Genomic DNA, 21,359 nt, shown 5'->3' with positions numbered 1-21,359 from the left:
AAAAGCATACATTTTAATATGTAATGATAACTGACACTACTTAACTGATAACTGACAGTAAACTTACAATTGTAAAATGCTGGCAAAAAATATTTAACAATAGTGAAATGGTCAAAGTAAAATTCAAGAACATAGGTTTTCTTTGGGTACAATTTTACCTCACATCTCCCTGAATGTAGCTCTCTACTGCAAATAAATACATAAAAAAATGTATGCTAAGACTTTCTCTCAAAACAGAATATTTTACCTCAAACCACTTTGAATCACTCAGTTTACTTCCTAATCCTTGAATGATGCCAAAAAAGTGGTGGAATGCCCCTTCAAATTATTTTTAATTCCCTACGTTGCCATATATCATCCATAGCTGACCAGTCCATATCTAGGATGCCTTCTCTCTATTCTCTAAGCTAGTTTTAGATGTTGTTGAACACCCAGAACTGTACAGCACTCATTACTAAGATTAACACGATTTGAACATGAAAAATCTTAAAATGTTTATTGCTCATCTCAGTCCCTCACGCTCTTTCAAATCACTGTCTTGTGTTTATCTACTTGTCAGTCAAGGAAGATAACCACCTGCCCCAGCAAGCGTGTCCTACTTCTTTTTAACTATATCATGTGGTTCGCATCATGTCTAAAAAGACATGAATGGCCCCCAAAACAGCTGTTTGAAGAATAGGTTTCACCTTGATAAAGATTTCTCATGGTATGGCTGCTGTTACTGGGTAATCTGCACACCTATGAAAGCACCATTAATAATGAACACATTTTGAAACATGTACTGCCCTCAGGACACATCTTTTTCAGGGACACCCATGCTCATTCCAACATGAACCATGCTTATTCCAAAAACACTAAGCCACATTCTACTCATGTTACAATAGCATGGCTGCGTAATCAGACAGTGTGGTTGCTAGACTGTTCTGCCTGGAGTCCAGATCTGTCTTCCATTTAAAACCATATGTCCTGTTAAGCTCATAATAAGATAACAAAGGCCATGTATGATTGCATAGCTGAGGGCTTGTATAATGGAAGAATGGCAAAAAATTCTGCTTTCAAAACGGACATTTTCTGTCCTCAAACAAGTACTAAGTAAGTATACTCTTTAGTTTTCACATTTTTTGAGCAGGCTGGTGTTCCTAAACCTTGATGGGTGGTGCACATGCAGGAGTTATGATATAAGCTTGAGTTTTGTCAGGTGAAGCATTTTGGAGTTTGTTTTGACTGACGTCTTCTGTCCAAGGTGCTGTATGGCCTTAGCCCTGTCTTTCAGTGTTCCAGATCGAGTTACAGACTGTGACCGTTCCACCTGATTGATAGCCCATCTGCGCAGGCACCAGCACTGTACAGAAGCCTCAGTATTTAAAAGGACTACGTACCCCCCTCTGTCGAGTAAAGCTTCTTATTTGAGTTAGTTTCTGTGCCAGAGTAAAAAAAAATATGTTCATGGTGTCATGACATTGAGTGCTGCATTCCTCGCTGTATCTTGGATGTTTCTTTGTTAGGAGATGTAGTTTAGTGTGTTTACTGTGGGCAGGTAGTTTTGCATGGAAGTGTGGGAGGGGTTTGGAGTGTCCATGCAGAATTGGTCTGTTCTTTTTTAAAATTTAAGCCAAAATTTCCTTCTCATGCAGGCAGACATCTGATAGAATAATTAGCAGCATATTATTTGAATATGATGCCTGCTACACGTTCCAAAGAAGTTGGGACCGGGGCATGTTTACCACTGTGTTACATCACCTTTCCTTTTAACAACACTCAATAAGCATTTGGGAACTGAGGACACTAATTGTTGAAGCTTTGTAGGTGGAATTCTTTCCCATTCTTGCTTGATGTACAACTTCAGTTGCTCAACAGTCCGGGGTCTCCGTTGTCGTATTTTGCGCTTCATAATGTGCCACACATTTTCAGTTGGAGACAGGTCTGGACTACAGGTAGGCCAGTCTAGTACCCGCACTCTTTTACTACGAAGCCACGCTGTTGTAACACGTGCAGAATGTGGCTTGGCATTGTCTTGCTGAAATAAGCAGGGACGTCCCTGAAAAAGACTTTGCTTGAATGGCAGCATATATTGCTCCAAAACCTGTATGTACCTTTCAGCATTAATGGTGCCTTCACAGATTTGCAAGTTACCCATGCCATGGGCACTAACACACCCCCACACCATCAGAGATGCTGACTTTTGAACTTGTGCTGATAACAATCTGGACAGCCCTTTTCCTCTTTCCAAAAACAATTTGAAATGTGGACTTGTCAGACCACAGGACACTTTTCCACTTTGCGTCAGTCCATCTCAGATGAGCTCGGGCCCAGAGAAGCCGGCGGCGTTTCTGGGTGTTGTTGATATATGTGGTAATATTGGTTACAGAATGATGTCGGTTTTTAATGCAATGCCGCCTGAGGGATTGAACTTCATTGGAATTGGGGTTGTAGAGCTTTTTACTAAACTAAAATCTCAAATTTCTTTACAGTGGTGGTGATAGGAGCCAGGAGGTCCACAACACAAATATCTCCATTTATTTGTTACCCAAAATAATCAGTGAACCTACACCTTCTGTAGTTGAAAATGCCAAAATATCTGAAAAACGTAAGGTTTCTTTGGAGACTCTTTTGCCTTCCAACACCCTTATGAACCTCTCTGCCTTTAATGTAATAAAAAGGTATGTGTAACGTGGCAGAATAACTCAGATGCTCACAGTTAAAAAAGAGAGTGAGTCTTTAATGTTTGAGTCATAAATCCAAAATCGTGGTCAAAAAACAGGCAAATGTCAAATCCAGTAAGGACAAGAAACACAAAAAGACAAACATAACAAGGCAAACAAAGTCCAAATGGCAAAGGCAAAAAGGGCAGAAGTCAAAATAGCAAAGAGAGTCCAAAAACAGAAAAGCACAATAAACAGAAGAAAGACCACTCAGTATCTCTTGCACAAGAAGCAATACCTCACATCAAACTAGACTAAAAAGCCCGGGCTTTATACTAAACTAATTATCTTAGAACAGTTGTAACCAATTAGATGTCAGGTGATGGAGAACGGTGATTGGAGCAAGATAGAGCGCTGAGAATCATGTGGTCACTGTGAATTCTGGGAAATGGAGCCCCTAGAGACCTCTGAGCCTGAGGGATGTGTGACAGTATGCTAAAATCTGAAAGCATACTCTAAAGCATAAATAAAAAATAAGCTTCATAAAAGTTTTTGACAATAATTGTATGTGACCAGTACACACCATACAAAACTATTGGTTACATACAAATATCAATAACACTAAAATAAGACTTTTTTTATTTAGACAAATTAATTAAATATTATTAAATGTATTTCTAGTGTAAGGGCAACTGGGCATTCTTTTGAACTAAAAGAAAGCAAATTCAGCCATGACAAATTAGGTAGTTACGTGTAGTAACTAGCTAACTTTTTCACAAGTTCTAAGCATTTTCCCCCTCATTCTATCTCGCTATCTTGACCAGAGCAATGTTCATGTAGTGGACAAATTGAAGGAATGTTGTTTTTTTTTTAACATATTAATAAAAACTGCTGAACATTTTTGAAACAGTTGAAATGTATTTTGTTGGGTGTCCATTTGCTTATGTATGACCTACGTGTGTGAAGCACTATATGTTAAAACAATGTTTTAGATATCAAGCAGTATATTTAAATAATTTTACATAATAGGTTGAGGCAGCTTTTAAAGGCATGAAATTTTTCTGATGCCTGGTTCTTATCACCATTGAGTTTCACTAGAACAGTTAATTTCACATTAAACTACTCTGAATAATTTTGTTCACATCTTAATTATGCAGAAATATTGAAACAAAATATGGTTTATGCATCAAATGTTTCTTGAATAAGGTGAAAAGGCCTCTGTCAAGCAAAAAAAAGTCTGCCAGATCTACTCTTCTGTTTTGTGGTGTTACAGACAGCATGAGCCTTGCTAACAGTAAAGAGGAGAGCAAGACAAACACACTGTTATTTACATTATATGGCAAAATATATGTGGACAACCCTGTTAGTTACTGTTCAGGTGTTTCAGCCACACTCATTGCTAAAAGGTGTATAAAATCAAGCACATAGTCATATAATCTCTATAGACAGACACTGGAAATTGAATGGGTCATACTGAATTATTTTGCTATTTTAACTGTCATAGGATGCCATTTTCCCACAAGTCAGCTAGTGAAATTTCTGTCCTGCTGGATCCGACCCTGTCAGCTGTATGTTGGTGTGAAGAGTGTGGTGTGAAGGAACACCAGTGGCCTGCACAGAGTCAGGACCTCAAGCCCACTGAACACCTTTGGGATAAATTGGGATCAATTGCGAGCCATGCTTTACTATCCAACTTCATTGCACAGCCTCACAAATGAATTATTTCCAAAGACACTGTCTTTCTACGATCTTGTGGAAATATTGTGCTACATGGGCTTGCTGGATTCCATATTAATGCCCATGATTTTGGAATGGGATAGCCAGTGGGATGTCCAGGACGTTCATGTAGGTGTGATGGTCAACTGTCCACACACTTTTGGTCATATAGTATCTAAATAGCACAGCAGAAACAAAATAGTAGCAGTAGCCACCCAGAAAACTGAAATTTTGTCTGTGGTTTTCTCCACGTTTTAAGTAAATCATGCAGCCATATATAATAGGGATGCAGCTTGCACTATGCTAATGGTGGAATATTAGCTTCTATGACTTTTTAGCTACACTGCAGGCCCAGAGCTAGCTACAGAAGAAAACTTTGGACACCAGTGATTTTGGACACCAGTGATTTTTCTGTGTAAATTTAAACAAAGCCAATATGTTCAGGCTGATATTCATTGTTCATTGCCTTTTGCTGTGGCACAAAAGTCATAATGTTGGCCTGCAAAAATGGCTCCAGAGGCAAAAAGTGGAGGCACCTTCTTCCTCAGTGTCTAACAGGAGCATATACAACGCTATCTGCATTAGCATTTGCATGTTTCCTTAAGGGGTTAAGGTCTAGAAAAAGCGCTGAGAGGTAATTATTTTCATGAGGGATGCTTTCTCCCCTGCCTCCTTGCACTGAGCAAAAAGTGATTAATTATAGCGGAAATGTTTAATCCCTCTCACCACGTCGCATTTACATTCAGGTAATGATGGCTGTGAGGAATATTTACTTTAAACTGCCATGCCATGCAATGTGAGCCCCGGACTTGTTTATTATGCTTAGCCAGGCGCTAATTGCTAACTGCAGTGATCGAATAGGGAGCTGAGTAGAACCATGCCAAATTGGCATGCGACTTCAGACGGGTGTTCATTAGCACCAGCCGTGTTTCCATTAGGACCGCGTTAGTGCAGAGCGTGCTGTGATTGGCAGACAGGCAGGGAGGGGTGTGGCCTTAGCAGCTGGTGGAGACGGGGCTGCAGATGTTGAGTGGCGGGTTTGGCATAATTTGTGTCTGGCACATGTTAGAGTCATCATTAGCACAGCCCGGTTCTGTCTGATGGGTGGCAGTGCGTCCTTGAGAAAACGGTGAAAGCATTCATTAGCGTGACTGTTTTGAAGTTAATCTGGCAGGTGAGATGTCAGCGAATACATAAACAGGTCTATCCAACCATCAAGCCATGAAAAAAATAAATTGTATGGCTTGGAAGGTTATTTTTAGGAAGTGTTTAAGTACAACAGTTCAAGTTTTTTTTTTTGCCAGATTTTGAATGATGATGCTGTATTTTAAACTTTATTTCTGTTGGGTATGGTTATTAAGCTTAATTTTTTAATTAGTAATATTTTACAGTGTAAATCATGTTACTAATCAAATGTTAATATTCAAACCTGGGTGGCTTTTTAACAATTTAAGCATCTATTTCAACTTTTTAACAATGGGCATCATGGACATACATGCAGCCCAGCTGCTTTGGAGGCAGATTACAACTAGTTATATATAAATAGCAAATTTACTAAATGGATTGTTGATAACTCCTTAGTTAATATAGAGTTAAAAATGTATCTTACTCTTTCTCTTTCTCTTTCTCTTTCTCTTTCTCTTTCTCTCTCTCTCCCTCTCCCTCTCCCCTTCAGTGGCTGAGAGACAGTTCCCTAAGCAGCCTTTCTCTGTCGAGGATTCTGAGCATGCAGCTAATTCTGTGGAGAAACTGGAGGACGTGGATGAATGTCAGCGATATGAGGGTCAACACTGTCATCACACTTGCATTAACACCCCAGGCTCATACAAGTGTGCCTGCCGCACAGGATACTTACTGCTGCAGGATGGACACACGTGCGCACTTGGTATGTGAGCATAGCCCTATGAATCTGCAGATAACCTTGCTCAGAATTAGCCTTCTATACTGGAAACATATTAAATTTAGTCTTGTTAAGTCAGTATTTATATATGTATTTTTTTAAATAATCAGAAAGTCAACATAATATATATCATTGTTGTTCAAAATATTGATATGCTTAATAAACCACTTTGGACAGAGTGAAGACTGGTCAGCATTGATTGATCATTGATTATGACGCGCAGTCAACATCTGTCATTTCAGTATATTAACATTTCAGTTGTCTTTCCGCTTGGATTTTGAATTCCCTTGAATTTTCTTGAAAGTACTTTGTGACACACAGGAATATTTTAAAGCAGAGCTGCAGACACGAAATATGTAAGCACCACCTGCCTAGATGCATTGACGTTGGCCAGATTCATTTGCACTGCACAGCTGCATGTGGCTGAACCCTTTAAAAATTAAATTCGTTGTGAGTAACATAAATGCAGCGTAAGCCATCATTCACTTGGTATTATCTATGAAAATCAACAAAAGTATGTCACATACTAAAAACAGTAGTACACTCTCAGAAAGGCACACTACCTGGGTGGTACATCTCTGTAGCTTTAGTCAGATAACATAATTGTACTATATTTGTAACTTTTTATTTTATTGTTCTGTTTTAATACATTATGTTATGAAAAGCTACAAATCTGTACTTTTCCACTGGGAAAAAAATTGTTACTGTTTCACAATTGGACCTTAAAGCCACTGTTGAGGGTACCTTTGAGGGTACATTTATATTGTTTGTATCTTGAATGAACAAAAATGGACCTGCACAGAACCTTTCATTCTAACAGTGTAGCAGTGTCCCTTTTGTCCAAATTTTAATAAAAAAATTGCTGATTAAAATGTTTTACTTTATTTTGCATCTAATAGTGGGATTATTGTTCTGTTATCATGCTATTCAGTGCTGTGTTGGTTTAGGGTGAGTGTATGATTTTAGACTTGCGGTTTGCATGATACTAATTAATGGTTACAAGTTCCATTAGCTTAACAAATTGTGCAAATTTGATTTTTATGCCAAACTGTTACTTTTATAGTTTTAGTTTCTCTCAGATTTTATGTCACAGCTGGCAGCATACATCAAACAACAGGAAAAACTAAACAAAATCTGACTACTGCTGAACACTGTCCTAAGTATGCTTGAGAAGAACTTGGCATATGTCCTTCTGGCACTGTGCTCTACTAGAGGCCCACTGCGTGTAGTGACGCAGGCAACCATGTGATATGTGGAAGTTGTGGAAGGTCTCAGAACAAGTGATGAAGTTGTGAATGTGGTGCTCTGCCCCCTACGATTATTCCCATTAATCTAGTCTATGTAGCATGTGACTTTTGTCTCTGTCATCAAGTGAGGTACCCAGTGTTACAATGAGGTGTGTTCATGGGAGTATGTTAGCTAAACACAACAGGCTAAACAGATAGCTAGGTTGTTAATTTACTGGTATCACTCCTTGATCACTCCATGAAATAAGGTAATAATTAACCCTTTAAAGCTAATGCAAATTAAGTGCCTATTTCTGCTGTTTAATCTGCTCTTCTCTGTATATCATATGACATATGATATCATATGTCTAGTGTTGGACAATTAATGTGTGAACAATGTGATCTGACAAAGCCAAACGTTTAGAGATAAACCACCTTTTTTTTAAACAAGAAAACGAATGAAAAGAAATAGGAGTCACATGTTAGGCTTTATCCTAAAATGAAACAATAATAAGTACTGATAAGCTTGCATTTCTTTGGCAAGAAAAAAAAATTGTCCCAAGCATTGAATGTCCCAAGTGTCCCAATGTCCCAAGCACAAAGTTTTGGATGTACACATAAAATAATTAATCTGGCAGCACATTTAAAGGAACAGCTTTCTTTTTTTGGTCAAACACCAGGTTTGTTGGGTTTATAGGGTTAAAATAAGGTACTAAATAAGTTGTCATCACATGCTATCACTGCAGTAGCTAAACAGTACCTCACAACATGGCATCATGAACCACTGTGCTCACCACAGCAGCAGACGCTATCATCCAAACTGTACCATTTTACTTCAAAATGACATTTTTGCTTGAATTATACTGCCTGTTAAATCGCACTGCGACTAGCTGATAGCAGCCTGCCTCCACAGGTGACATTGAGGTCATTCTTAGTTTCTGTCGCGTCGCTTTTCAAATGGCGTATCAGCAACACTTCCTTTGAGTTAGAATAGGGTCTCCCTCATTCATACACATGCCCAGAGGAAGGCTGCCTTAGCACCCAATTCAGGCGGCACAGCTGCCATTTGTATTCATGGTCCAAGTGCCATGCACAGTCGACGCATTATACACCGTAACTGGCTTGCATTGAGAGAGAAGAATGCACTGCCTTTCCAGTTTTATATCCTGCCTGGTGGATCAGTGTCACCCATAGAACATTCCTTTGGTTCAGCTCACCTCACATAATTCTCTGAATGCCTGAGGGATCTGTTTCGTGTGCGTGCCTACGCATTGATAAGGTAGACTGTACCAAGTGTTTTCAGGAACAAAAATTGATTATGGCCGCTACATGAACTCCATTCTGGGAATGTTTTTCATTCACATTACTTCTCAGGCAGTGAGCGAGTTTTTGGTTTGATTTTAGATGTGATGTCATTGTGCCAGTGTTTTACAATGCCCAATGTAATCACAGAGATTAGCTTCTGCACTGTTTGCTAGTAGATTAAACTGTTGACCTCTCTCTCATTAAGAAACACACAATCAGCCAAACAAGTACATGATAAGGAGCCTTCTGGCTGATAAGGGCGGATTGTTCCGCCTCATTCGCTGACTTCAGTTTGTCTTTATTTACACTGTTCCCCCGGCAATATAGATGAAAATGGATCTAGCCCCAGGCATGATGGAATTCTAATAATGCATGAGTGTTGTTTTTGTATCTATGGTGACGTGTTAGCGTACCGAGGTGTATTGTCCCATGCTGGCTGAAATAAAATCCACAATTAATGATCTCATGCTTGTAATGAGCTTATTACACGTACAGGCTTTTTTCCAACATTCTGAAATTGCAGGAATTCTGACAACAGATAAATGCTTTTGTGAATGTCAGAGCTGTTGTTCAACTCTGTGTATGAATGATATGAAATGCTGCCAGGCTGCACAGCTCGTGAGTTTATGTCTTTGCCAGACTGTTGAGTCATTCCCCAAATGATAACAAACAGCGCAACTGTGTAATGATATTGCGTTCATTCATTTTTTTCTTCCCTCAGAGAACCCAGAAGAAGAGAACAGAGTGAAGGAGGAGGACAGCCCATTTACTCTGGCCACACCACCTCAAGAAACCACCCCACAAATCACCCCCTTACACAACCTATGTGCAGGTATGTCATATAAACTACACTGCCTGTCAAAAGTTTGGAGTCCCTGAGCTTTTTAAAAGTTTATAAAACAAATGAAACATGTTTGCTTCAGCTTTATTTAGACAGGATTAAATATACATGGGGTCCTGTGGTCAGTTCCACTTCTACAGGTGCTTCTCTGTGATTTTATTTCCATCTGTATTGGCCACATCAGTGTTTTTCTCCTTCAACCCCTGAGAAATTTACAGACCAAATAGTGGTCTGATAAGTTTTGTAATATTTGGTTAAACATTACTGTGATTTTTTCAGGCAGAAAAGGTTTTGACCACTGCTTTAAGCCATGTTTAGTCTCTAAGTGCGGGTCTGCATTTCCATCCATCCATCCAGCCATCCATCCATCAATCCATTATCTTCCGCTTCTCCGGGGTTCGGGTCGCGGGGGCAGCATCCTAAGCAATGAGGCCCAGACCTCCTTTTCCCCAGCCACTTCCACTAGCTCTCCAAGGGGGATTCCGAGGCATTCCCAGGCCAGCTGGGCGATATAGTCACGCCAGCATGTCCTGGGTCTTCCCTGGGGTCTCCTCCCAGGTGGACTTGCCTGTGACACCTCCCGAGGGAGGTGTCCAGGAGGCATCCTAACCAGATGCCCGAACCACCTCAGCTGACTCCTCTCGATGTGAAGAAGCAGCGGCTCTACTCCGAGTCCCTCCCAGATGACCGAACTTCTCACCCTATCTCTAAGGGAGAGTCTAGACACCCTGCGGAGGAAACTCATTTCAGCCGCTTGTATTCGCGATCTTATTCTTTCGGTCATTACCCAAAGCTCATGACCATAGGTGAGGGTGGGAACGTAGATCGATCGGTAAATTGAGAGCCCTGCCTTATGGCTCAGCTCTTTCTTTACCACAACAGACCGGTAAAGAGCCCGCATCACTGCTGATCCAGCACCAATCTGCCTGTCAATCTCCCGCTCCCTTGTACCATCACTCGTGAACAAGACCCCAAGATACTTGAACTCCTCCACTTGAGGCAAGAGCCCATCCCCGACCCAGACAGGGCTCTCCACCCTTTCCCGCCTGAGAACCATGGTCTCGGATTTAGAGGTACTGATTCTCATCCCGGCCACTTCACACTCGGCTGCAAACCGATCCAGCGAAAGCTGAAGTCTGATGTCCCCAATAGGACCACATCATCTGCAAACAGCAGCGATGTGACACTGAGGTCACCAAATCGGACACCCTCCATCCCCTGACTGCGCCTAGAAATTCTATCCATAAAAAGTATGAATAGAATCGGTGACAAAGGGCAGCCCTGACTGAGTCCAACTCTCACTGGGAACGAGTCTGACTTACTGCTGGCTATGCGAACCAAACTCCAGCTTTGTTTGTACAGGGCCTGAATGGCTCGTAGCAAAGAGCCATGTGCCCCGTGCTCCCGAAGCACCTCCCACAGAATACCCCAGGAAACACAGTCAAATGCCTTCTCCAGATCTACAAAGCACATGTGGACTGGTTGGGCAAACTCCCATGAACCCTCCAGAATCCTGGAGATGGTGAAGAGTTGGTCCAGTGTTCCACGACCAGGGCGGAACCCGCACTGCTCCTCCTGGATCTGAGGTTCGACTATAAGCCGGACTCTCTTCTCCAGTACCCCTGTATAGACCTTACCAGGGAGGCTGAGGAGTGTGATTCCCCTGTAGTTGGAAGACACCCTCCGGTCCCCTTTATTAAAATGAGGCACCACCACCCCAGTTTGCCAATCCAGTGGCACCGCCCCCGATGCCCACGCAATGTTGAAAAGGCGTGTCAGCCAAGACAGCCCCACAACATCCAGAGCCTTGAGGAACTCAGGGCGGATTTCATCCACCCCTGGAGCCTTGCCACCAAGAAGCTTCTTAACTACCTTAGCGACTTCGGTCTCAGTAATGGACAAGCCTATTCCCATGTCCCCAGACTCTGCCTCCTCACTGGAGAACGTGTTGGTGGGATTGAGAAGGTCCTCAAAGTATTCCTTGCCCAATTCCTTTCCCAATTCCTTGCCCAATGCCGTCTTCAGTCGAAGTCAGCAGCACACCATCTCCACTATATACAGTGCTAGTGGCACACTGCTTTCCCCTTCTGAGTCGCCTGACGGTTTGCCAGAATCTTTTCGGAGCCGACTTAAAGTCATTTTCCAAGGCCTCACCAAACTTCTCCCATTTGCCTTGGCGATGACTGAAGCCACAGATCGCTTGGCCTGTCGATACCTGCCAGCTGCCTCTGGTGTCCCACAGGCCAACCATGCCTGGTAGGACTCCTTCTTCAGCTTGACGGCATCTCTCACCTGGGGTGTCCACCACCGGGTTCGAGGATTACCGCCCTGACAGGCACCAACTACCTTACGGCCACAGCTACAGTCAGCCGCTTCAACAATTGAGAAACAGAACATGACCCATTCTGAGTCAATGTCCCACACCTCCCCCGATATCTGGTCAAAGTTCTGACGGAGGTGTGAGTTGAAGATCAATCTGACAGATTCTTCTGCCAGATGTTCCCAGCAAACCCTCACTATACGTTTGGGCTTGCCTGGTCTGACCAGCATCTTCCCCCACCACCTGATCCAACTCACCACCAGGTGGTGATCAGTTGACAGCTCAGCTCCTCTGGCCGCAAGTCCGATGACACGACTACAAAGTCAATCATTGAACTGCGGCCTAGGGTGTCCTGGTGCCATGTGCACTTATGGACATCCTTGTGTTCAAACATGGTGTTCGTGATGGACAAACTGTGATTTGCACAGAAGTCCAAAAACTGAACACCACACGGGTTCAGATCAGAGAGGCCATTCCTCCCAATCACACCCCTCCAGGTCACACTGTCATTGCCCACGTGAGTGTTAAAGTCCCCCAGTAGGACAATAGAGTCTCCAGGAGGAGCACTTTCAAGCGCCCTTTCCAAGGACTCTAAGAAGGCTGGGTACTCTGAACTGCTGTTCGGTGCATAAGCACAGACAACAGTCAGGACCCGTTCCCCAACCTGAAGGCGTATGGAAGCTACCCTCTCATCCACTGGAGAAAACCCCAACATACAGGCCCCGAGTCGAGGGGCTATGAGAAAGCCCACACCTGCCCACCGCCTCTCACCATGGGCAACTCCAGAAAAGAATAAAGTCCAGCCCCTCTCAAGGAGATTGGACCCAGAGCCCAAGCAGTGTGTTGAGGTGAGCCCAACTATATCTAGCCAGTATCTCTCAACCTCGCGCACCAACTCAGGCTCCTTCCCCGCCAGTGAGGTAACGTTCCAAGTTCCAAAAGCTAGTTTCAGCAACCGAGGATCAGAACGCCAAGGCCCACGCCTTCGGACACTGCCCGATCCACAATGCACCGAACAGTAACCCTGGTCCGGGCAGGGTACACAAGTCCTGTTTTTGTCTTTTCATAGGGGTTATTATGGATCACACTTTATCTGACCTGTCACCTAGGACCAGTTTGCCATGGGAGACCCTACCAGGAGCTTTTGCTCCAGACAACATAGCTCCTAGAATCATTCAAGCACGCAAACCCCTCCACCATGATAAGGTGGTGATCCATGGAGAGGGGTCTGCATTTCCCAAATCACAAAATGGATATTTTGGAAGATTTACTTGGTCTTGGTGGAAGAATTTCATCTATATTCTCTCTACCCTGGGAAAGCATTAGCATAAAAAGCATAAAAAGAAAATGAAGTAAATTAGATTGGTGAGATCCCATGTGCACAATATTGAATGGCACATGATTATTTAATTGTATGTGATGCAAACATGCAGCTTTGAAGAGAATATACATCTAGTAGAATGTTGCTCATCCAGTTGAAATAGTATTGCTGTCCAGAAGCAAGAGATTTACAAATGTAGTTCCAAAAAGATTGGGACAGTAGGTAAAAAAAGAAAGTGATCTACCTTGACCTGCATTTGAAGAAAAACAGGGAAAAGATAAGTAAAGATGTTTAATGTTTTACAATTCAACTTCATTATTTTCTGGAAATATAGCAGCTGTTCCAAAAACATTGGCACAGGAGCTGCTAAGGCTAGGAACATTGTGAAATGTTCAAAAAACATCTTAAATAAGTTATACAGTTATGCTTGGATATAAGAGGAGCATCCAGGAAATCTCTAGTCCGAGAGGCTCACCATTATGCCAAAAATGCAGTAGCAAAAATCTTTTAAAAATCATGTTCCTCAGCCAGAGAATGCATTGAATTGATATTTCACCCTCAACAATGCGTAATATCATCAAGATTCCACACAGCAGAAGTCGTATCTCAACAGCATCCAGAAACACTGCCAAGTTCTCTGGGCTAAAGCTCATCTGAGATTAACTGATACATGGTAAGCCAAACTTTCAGATGTTTTCAACATGACAACACCATGTCTGCTAGACTGGCCTGCCTCCAGTCCCAAACATATGTGTTGTTAACCTCAAAGTACCACAACAAAGGCCCTGTACGGTTGCACAGCTGAAGACTTAAAAAATTACACTTTCAAAACTGGATCAGTCCCTGGTTTTCAGTCCCCAAATGAGTGGTGTTAAAAGGTGATGTAACACAGTGGTACATATGGCTCTGTCGCAACGTTTTTTGAATCTGTCATCAAATTTGAAATGAGCATATTATTTACAAAATTTTTACAAAATATTATTAACAAAGGTAAACCTTTAAAAATTGTGTTTTTGTACTGTGTTAAATTTTTATACAGGTCAAGCAGAATTTACTAATCACTGATTTCTGGTTTATTCTCATTTCACTGCCTCAACTTCTTTGGAACTGTATTTGTATCACTGAGGTGAAATGTAAAAATTGTGTTACAGATGTCCTCTGGTCCTTAAATGACTTATTATATTATATTATATTATATTATATTATATTATATTATATTATATTATATTTTAATATTAAACTTAGCATGTTAAAGACTAGCCCGGAATATTTATAGGAAAGCAATTCTATGTGTATACATAGTTGTGTGAATATCTGAGAATGTGCTTGCTTGGGAATAATGCCACTCATCATGCCTTTCAAGTATTTAAACTACCTTGTGACTGAAAGAGTTTTGATATTTCAAACAGTATTTTTTTGAAGATACATAAACTTAACCTAAGATGTGTTTAATTTCCTTACTGTATGTTGTAGCTTTCTATTTTATCCTGTAATATTCTCCTAGTTAAAGGCCAAAGCTCATCGGTTTGTGTTAGCCATCCTGTGGGTCTTATTTTGGTACTCTTGGCTGGATATTTTTTTGGATGGCTGACCACTCTCAGCCTAGCATGTTGAACAGTGGGATTCCATTGCTTTGCCGAATTATTCCACCACCCAAATTATATCTGGCCAACACCAGTCCTGTGGACAGAAACTGACCAATGTGGGCTGCTTCTAATAAAGTGGACAGTCAGTGTATGTTACAGTGGTGAGACTATATTATAACAGTTACATGGTGGTTTTCCTTTTCCAAAACCAAAGCCTGAGGCCTCTTAAACCCCTCTATAGGTAATGAGGGGAGCACCCCAAACCTTTCTATGCATGTATCTCTGTGGTGTCCCAACACAGACCACAAGCCATGTCAGACCACAGCATCTTCCACTAACCCCCCTCATTCATACCACTTTATTGGCACTTTGGAGTTTCAGAATTTAAACCACTTTGTAAGCAACCATTTCCATATCCAGCCCATGTCAAACTGGCAGGCAGCATTTATGTAACCCTTTTAAATAGTAAAAAGAAAGAAAAATCATATTTACTCAAATCCAAAAATTTCAAATCCTTCAAATCTGAATGTAGTCAACCAAACTTATTCTTAGTGTTGTTATTTTTGCTATGAAGCTAAATGAGCTTGCAACTATTAAGGGATTAACCCACCAGTTAGCATTGTGGGTGAGTATATTAAAAATATTAATACCTTATTTTATTTTTGTTATCATTTGTTAATGTAATGCTGAGTTTATTGAAAGTCAGATAGAGCTCTCCGCTGCATCCCCTTTGCATAACATTGCATATTGGGAAGAGACAGCCCATTGAACTGGCGTGTGTGAGTTGAGGTTCAGCATTGGCAGGTAGCCTGCTTTCACCGGTCTGTGCAATGTTCGCCTTGACTCTAATAAACAGCATCATTTTAGTACAGCTGCATCTCCATACTATCCATCTTGGCTACAAAGGGGGCTTTAAGCTTTGACAGCATTTGATACAGCTACAGCCACTAGAAAAATTATAGATGTAGAATTGGAAATCAAAACTCCATATATAAATACAATACTTCAAAATAACTAATGAAATGTTGATTAGTAATTTACCAAGTAATTTACAAAGTACATATAAACTACAAGAAAAATCAAGAGACGGCAAGGTAGAGAGTGTGATCCCTTTGCACTGCTTTGTCAGAGTGTGTCTATTATTATGAGCTGATTATGTACAAAAAAATGTGTCCTTGACAGTAAATAATATCTATTTAAACCTTTTGATTTATAACACAAAATTATTTATGAAAACACATTTTTATGCTGTACCGGTGTTTTTACCTACCAACATACTGGTCTATGATTGAACTGAGAAAAGAAACAGCTGCTCTTGTCCATGCATGCAGAAAATAGCAGTTTTTCTGGTAGTCAAAGTGTACCTGCAAGCTTAAAATCCCTACTGTTTTCCAACTGAAAAAGCAATTCCACTATTGCAGCTATTTCAGATTGTTTTGTGCAGGATTGGAGGTGTATTGCCCTTTCAACTTTAGTTTTGAGGTGGTAGGCAGTAACCCATTTTCTGTCCATAGTTGCTGCCTATGGTAGCCTCTACTGTGTTCACTTCACATCGTCTTTAAATTTGAAGAACTTTAAAAACCACGTTAAACTAGAGAAGCTGATCTTTCTGTTTTCTTATTTGGGATTTGTTCTTAGGGAACAACAGAATGTATACACACTCAAGAGCACAAATATGCAACAACTTCTGCAGTTTAAAGACACATCATGAATCTGACATAAACTTTAACTTTTTCATAGGAACTTTCTCAAAACAAGTTTAAGAAAAAACTTAAGAGGATATTGGATATAATGAGGCACATTTATCTTGAGTAGTGTATACCTTAGGCTGTGAGTCCAGCCAACACATCTTTAAAACTAAATTCTCTCACAGAGAAAACTAGCTGATGTAGCAAGCATGAGTTAGGATTCATTTATCTGTTCATTTGGTCAAATGGCTATACCAGTGTTAGATGCACATCTAACAGTAAACCAAAAAAGAACTTTACCCTATTTTAAAACTTTGGCATACAAATCCTGATAATGTTTTCAGCAGGTTGGGAGCCATGGACTGAGGGCTGTCAATCACACACCATCATCAGAATATTAGAGCCACACCCAGACAGTCTGTAGATATGTCTGATTCAAGCCACATTTGGTGGATGTTTAATATAACAAATTTAGCATCATACCAATTTTTTAAATCTTTTATACTGTGCTCTAGGACACGGTGTTCAATTAAATATAGGGTTTACATGATTTGCATATCATTGTATTCTATTTTTATTTACATTTTTTACAGTGTCCCAAATTTTCTGGAAATGAAGTTGTAAATGACTTAGCAGAAGGTAGCTCATCAGAACAAAGCCTAACTATATGACTAATAAGATTAATTTCACATATTTTGATAGATAATAATTATATTTACTGTTTCTTGTCTGAATAGTGTAGCGACAACATGGCTTATTAATAAGAGGAAAGTGAAAACAAACACACACATTTTCAAAGTTGCTTATCCTTCTGGGTCATGGGGGAAGCTGGAGCCTATTCCAGTGGTCTTTGTACAGAAGATAGAATACACCCTGGATAGGTCGCCAGTCCATTGCAGGGCACAACGAAAACAAAGTGTTTAAAACGATGTGTTCAGAGTTTGTGAGGCTGTTCAAAAAAAAGGAAACATTAAGCACCACTGTAGAACAAAACACTTCAAATTACCCTACCCACAAAATCCTTTATAAGCAAAAAATGTTATATATTTGGGCCTGCACAAGATTTAAGTGAATGCCCCATGCTCTGTAAGGTACCAAACACTTTCCCTTAATTCAGTTACATTCAGCAGAGTGAACAAGGTCAAATAACAAATCAGCATATACTCCTCTGTCATCAGCGTGCACTCCACAAGACTTATAATTTCCTTTAGGCAAGCCCAGGTGCACCAAGGTTCAGTGTACATGTGATTAAATGAGCAGTAGAATTATAGTGGCTGTTCAAAGGCCCAAGTATGTGTGTCACGTCTATGGCTGAGTGGAGTCTCCGGTGGCTGAGCTGTCTCTCTCTTTTCTGTCTCTCTCTCTCTCTCTCTCTCTCTCTCTCTCTCTCTCTTTTTCTCTCTGACTGAACCGGATGCATCTGGCCAACACATCATCTCTTGAGACCCTCCTCTATGCTAAGCTATGTCTGGAAATGAAGACTATGTAAAAGCCGTGACTGCCAATTTTAATGATGAGCTTTTTGTTTAGTCAAATCCTGCTTCTGCGTCCAGTTTTTGTGCAGATCTGCAATTTTTCACTTAGCCCATATGTTGTATAACATACAGATGGGTGACAAAGGAAAAACCAACATGACATGTCTTAGTAAGGTGCTGGGCCACCATGAGATAGTAAAACAGCTTAAATTTGCCTTGTCATAAATTCTACAAGTCTCTGGAGTTGAACTGGAGGGATGGAACATCATTCTTCCAAAAGATACTCCCTTGGTGTTTTAATGATGGAAGGAGAGCTCTGTCTGACACATTTGTCCAAAATCTCCCTTAGGTGTTCAGGTGGGTTGAGATGTGTTGACTGTGAAAGCTGTAGCATATAATTTACATAATTTTTTATACTTTGCAAACTATCAGTGACCTCTTGTGCCCTGTCATCATGGAAAAGACCACTCCTATCAGATCAGAAATGTTTCATCATAGGATAAAAGTTATCAGTCAAAATAACTTTATATTGATTTGTAGTGATTGTTCCTCTAGAGGGCACAAGCTATCCCAAACCATCCATCCATCCATCCATCCATCCATCCATCCATCCATCCATCCATCCATCCATCCATCATCATCCGCTTCTCCGGGGTTCAGGTCACGGGGGCAGCATCCTGAGCAATGACGCCCAGACCTCCCTTTCCCCAGCCACTTCCACTAGCTTCCTGGAAGGGATTCCGAGGCGCTCCCAGGTCAGCTGGGCGATATAGTCACGCCAGCGTGTCCTGGGTCTTCCCGGGGTCTCCTCCCGGGTGGACTTGCCTGTGACACCTCCCGAGGGAGGCATCCTAACAAGATGCCCGAACCACCTCAACTGGCTCCTCTCGACGTGGAGAAGCAGCGGCTCTACTTTGAGTCCCTCCCGGATGACTGAACTTCTCACCCTATCTCTAAGGGAGAGTCCAGACACCCTGTGGAGGAAACTCATTTCGGCCGCTTGTATTCACGATCTTATTCTTTCGGTCATTACCCAAAGCTCATGACCATAGGTGAGGGTGGGAACGTAGATCGATCAGTAAATTGAGAGCCTTGCCTTATGGCTCAGCTCTTTCTTTACCACAACAGACCGGTAAAGAGCCTGCATCACTGCTGACCCAGCACCAATCTGCCTGTCAATCTCCCGCTCCCTTGTACCATCACTTGTGAACAAGACCCAGAGATACTTAAACTCCTCCACTTGAGGCGAGAGCTCATCCCCGACCCAGAGAGGGCTCTCCACCCTTTCCCACGTGAGAACCATGGCCTCGGATTTGGAGGTACTGATCCTCATCCCGGCCGCTTCACACTCGGCTGCAAACCGATCCAGTGAAAGCTGAAGTTCACGGCCTGATGTCCCCAATATGACCACATCATCTGCAAACAGCAGCGATGTGACCTTGAGGTCACCAAACCGGACACCCTCCATCCCCTGACTGTGCCTAGAAATTCTATCCATAAAAATTATGAATAGAATCGGTGACAAAGGGCAGCCCTGACGGAGTCCAACTCTCACTGGGAACAAGTCTGACTTACTGCCGGCCATGTGAACAAAACTCCAGCTTTGTTTGTACAGGGCCTGAATGGCTCGTAGCAAAGAGCCATGTGCCCCGTACTCCCGAAGCACCTCACACAGAATACCTCGGGGAACACAGTCGAATGCCTTCTCTAAATCCACAAAGCACATGTGGACTGGTTGGGCAAACTCCCATGAACCCTCCAGAATCCTGGAGAGGGTAAAGAGTTGGTCCAGTGTTCCACGACCAGGGCGGAACCCGCACTGCTCCTCCTGAATCCAAGGTTCGACTTCTATCTCCACTATATACTGTGCTAGTGGCACACTGCTTTCCCCTTCTGAGTCGCCTGACGGTTTGCCAGAATCTTTTCGGAGACTACTTAAAGTCACTTTCCAAGGCCTCAACGAACTCTTCCCACACCCGGGTTTTTGCCTTGGAAACGACTGAAGCCGCAGATCGCTTGGCCTGTCGATACCTGCCAGCTGCCTCTGGTGTCCTACAGGCCAACCATGCCCGGTAGGACTCCTTCTTCAGCTTGACGACATCTCTCACCTGCGGTGTCCACCACCGGGTTCGAGGATTACCGCCCTGACAGGCACCAACTACCTTGCGACCACAGCTACAGTCAGCTGCTTCAACAATGGAGGAGCGGAACATGGCCCATTCTGAGTCAATGTCCCCCACCTCCCCCGATATCTGGTCAAAGTTCTGACGGAGGTGTGAGTTGAAGATCAATCTGACAGGTGCTTCTGCCAGACGTTCCCAGCAAACCCTCACTATACGTTTGGGTTTGCCTGGTCTGACCAGCATCTTCCCCCACCACCTGATCCAACTCACCACCAGGTGGTGATCAGTTGACAGCTCAGCTCCTCTCTTTACCCGAGTGTCCAATACACATGGCCGCAAGTCCGATGACACGACTACAAAGTCAATCATTGAACTGCGGCCTAGGGTGTCCTGGTGCAATGTGCACTTATGGACATCCTTGTGTTCAAACATGGTGTTCGTTATGGACAAACTGTGGTTTGCACAGAAGTCCAAAAACTGAACACCACTTGGGTTCAGATCAGAGAGGCCATTCCTCCCAATCACACCGCTCCAGGTCTTACTGTCGTTGCCCACGTGAGCGTTGAAGTCCCCCAGTAGGACAATCGAGTCTCCAGGAGGAGCACTTTCAAGCACCCCTCTCAAGGACTCTAGGAAGGCTGGGTACTCTGAACTGCTGTTCGGTGCATAAGCACAGACAACAGTCAGGACCCGTTCCCCAACCCGAAGGTGTAGGGAAGCTACCCTCTCATCCACCGGGGAAAACCCCAACATACAGGCACCGAGTCGAGGGGCTATGAGAAAGCTCACACCTGCCCGCCGCCAGTCACCATGGGCAACTCCAGAAAAGAATAAAGTCCAGCCCCTCTCAAGGAGATTGGACCCAGAGCCCAAGCAGTGTGTTGAGGTGAGCCCAACTATATCTAGCCAGTATCTCTCAACCTCGCGCACCAACTCAGGCTCCTTCGCTGCCAGTGAGGTAACGTTCCAAGTTCCAAAAGCCAGTTTCAGCAACCGAGGATCAGAACGCCAAGGCCCACGCCTTCGGACACTGCCCGATCCACAAAGCACCGAACCCCTACTACTACCCCTCCCATTGGTGGTGGGTCGATGGGAGGGGGGACTCATGTAGCTCCTTCGGTCTGGGCCTGGCTGGGCACCATGAGTGAATGCCCGGCCACCAGACGCTCACTGGCGAGCCCCTCCCCCAGGCCTGGCTCCAGGGTGGGGCCCCAGA

The 21,359-nt window shown here is 42.7% G+C and overlaps 1 protein-coding gene across 2 annotated transcripts in view; it reads left to right on the top strand.

Moving 5' to 3' along the window:
* The window catches only part of fbln2 (fibulin 2), a 110,370-nt gene that overhangs the window by 47,528 nt on the left and 41,483 nt on the right, over positions 1-21,359 (top strand). For both annotated transcript variants that reach the window (XM_017692824.2, XM_017692823.2), the window contains 2 exons: positions 6,034-6,243; positions 9,511-9,621. In XM_017692824.2, the coding sequence (XP_017548313.1) occupies positions 6,034-6,243; positions 9,511-9,621 (321 nt within the window). The remainder of the gene's footprint in view (positions 1-6,033; positions 6,244-9,510; positions 9,622-21,359) is intronic.

Source organism: Pygocentrus nattereri, chromosome 21 (genome assembly GCF_015220715.1).
Source record: "Pygocentrus nattereri isolate fPygNat1 chromosome 21, fPygNat1.pri, whole genome shotgun sequence".
Classification (NCBI taxonomy): domain Eukaryota; kingdom Metazoa; phylum Chordata; class Actinopteri; order Characiformes; family Serrasalmidae; genus Pygocentrus; species Pygocentrus nattereri.
Note: the sequence above shows the minus strand (reverse complement) of the source record. Positions and strands in the feature narration are given on the sequence as shown.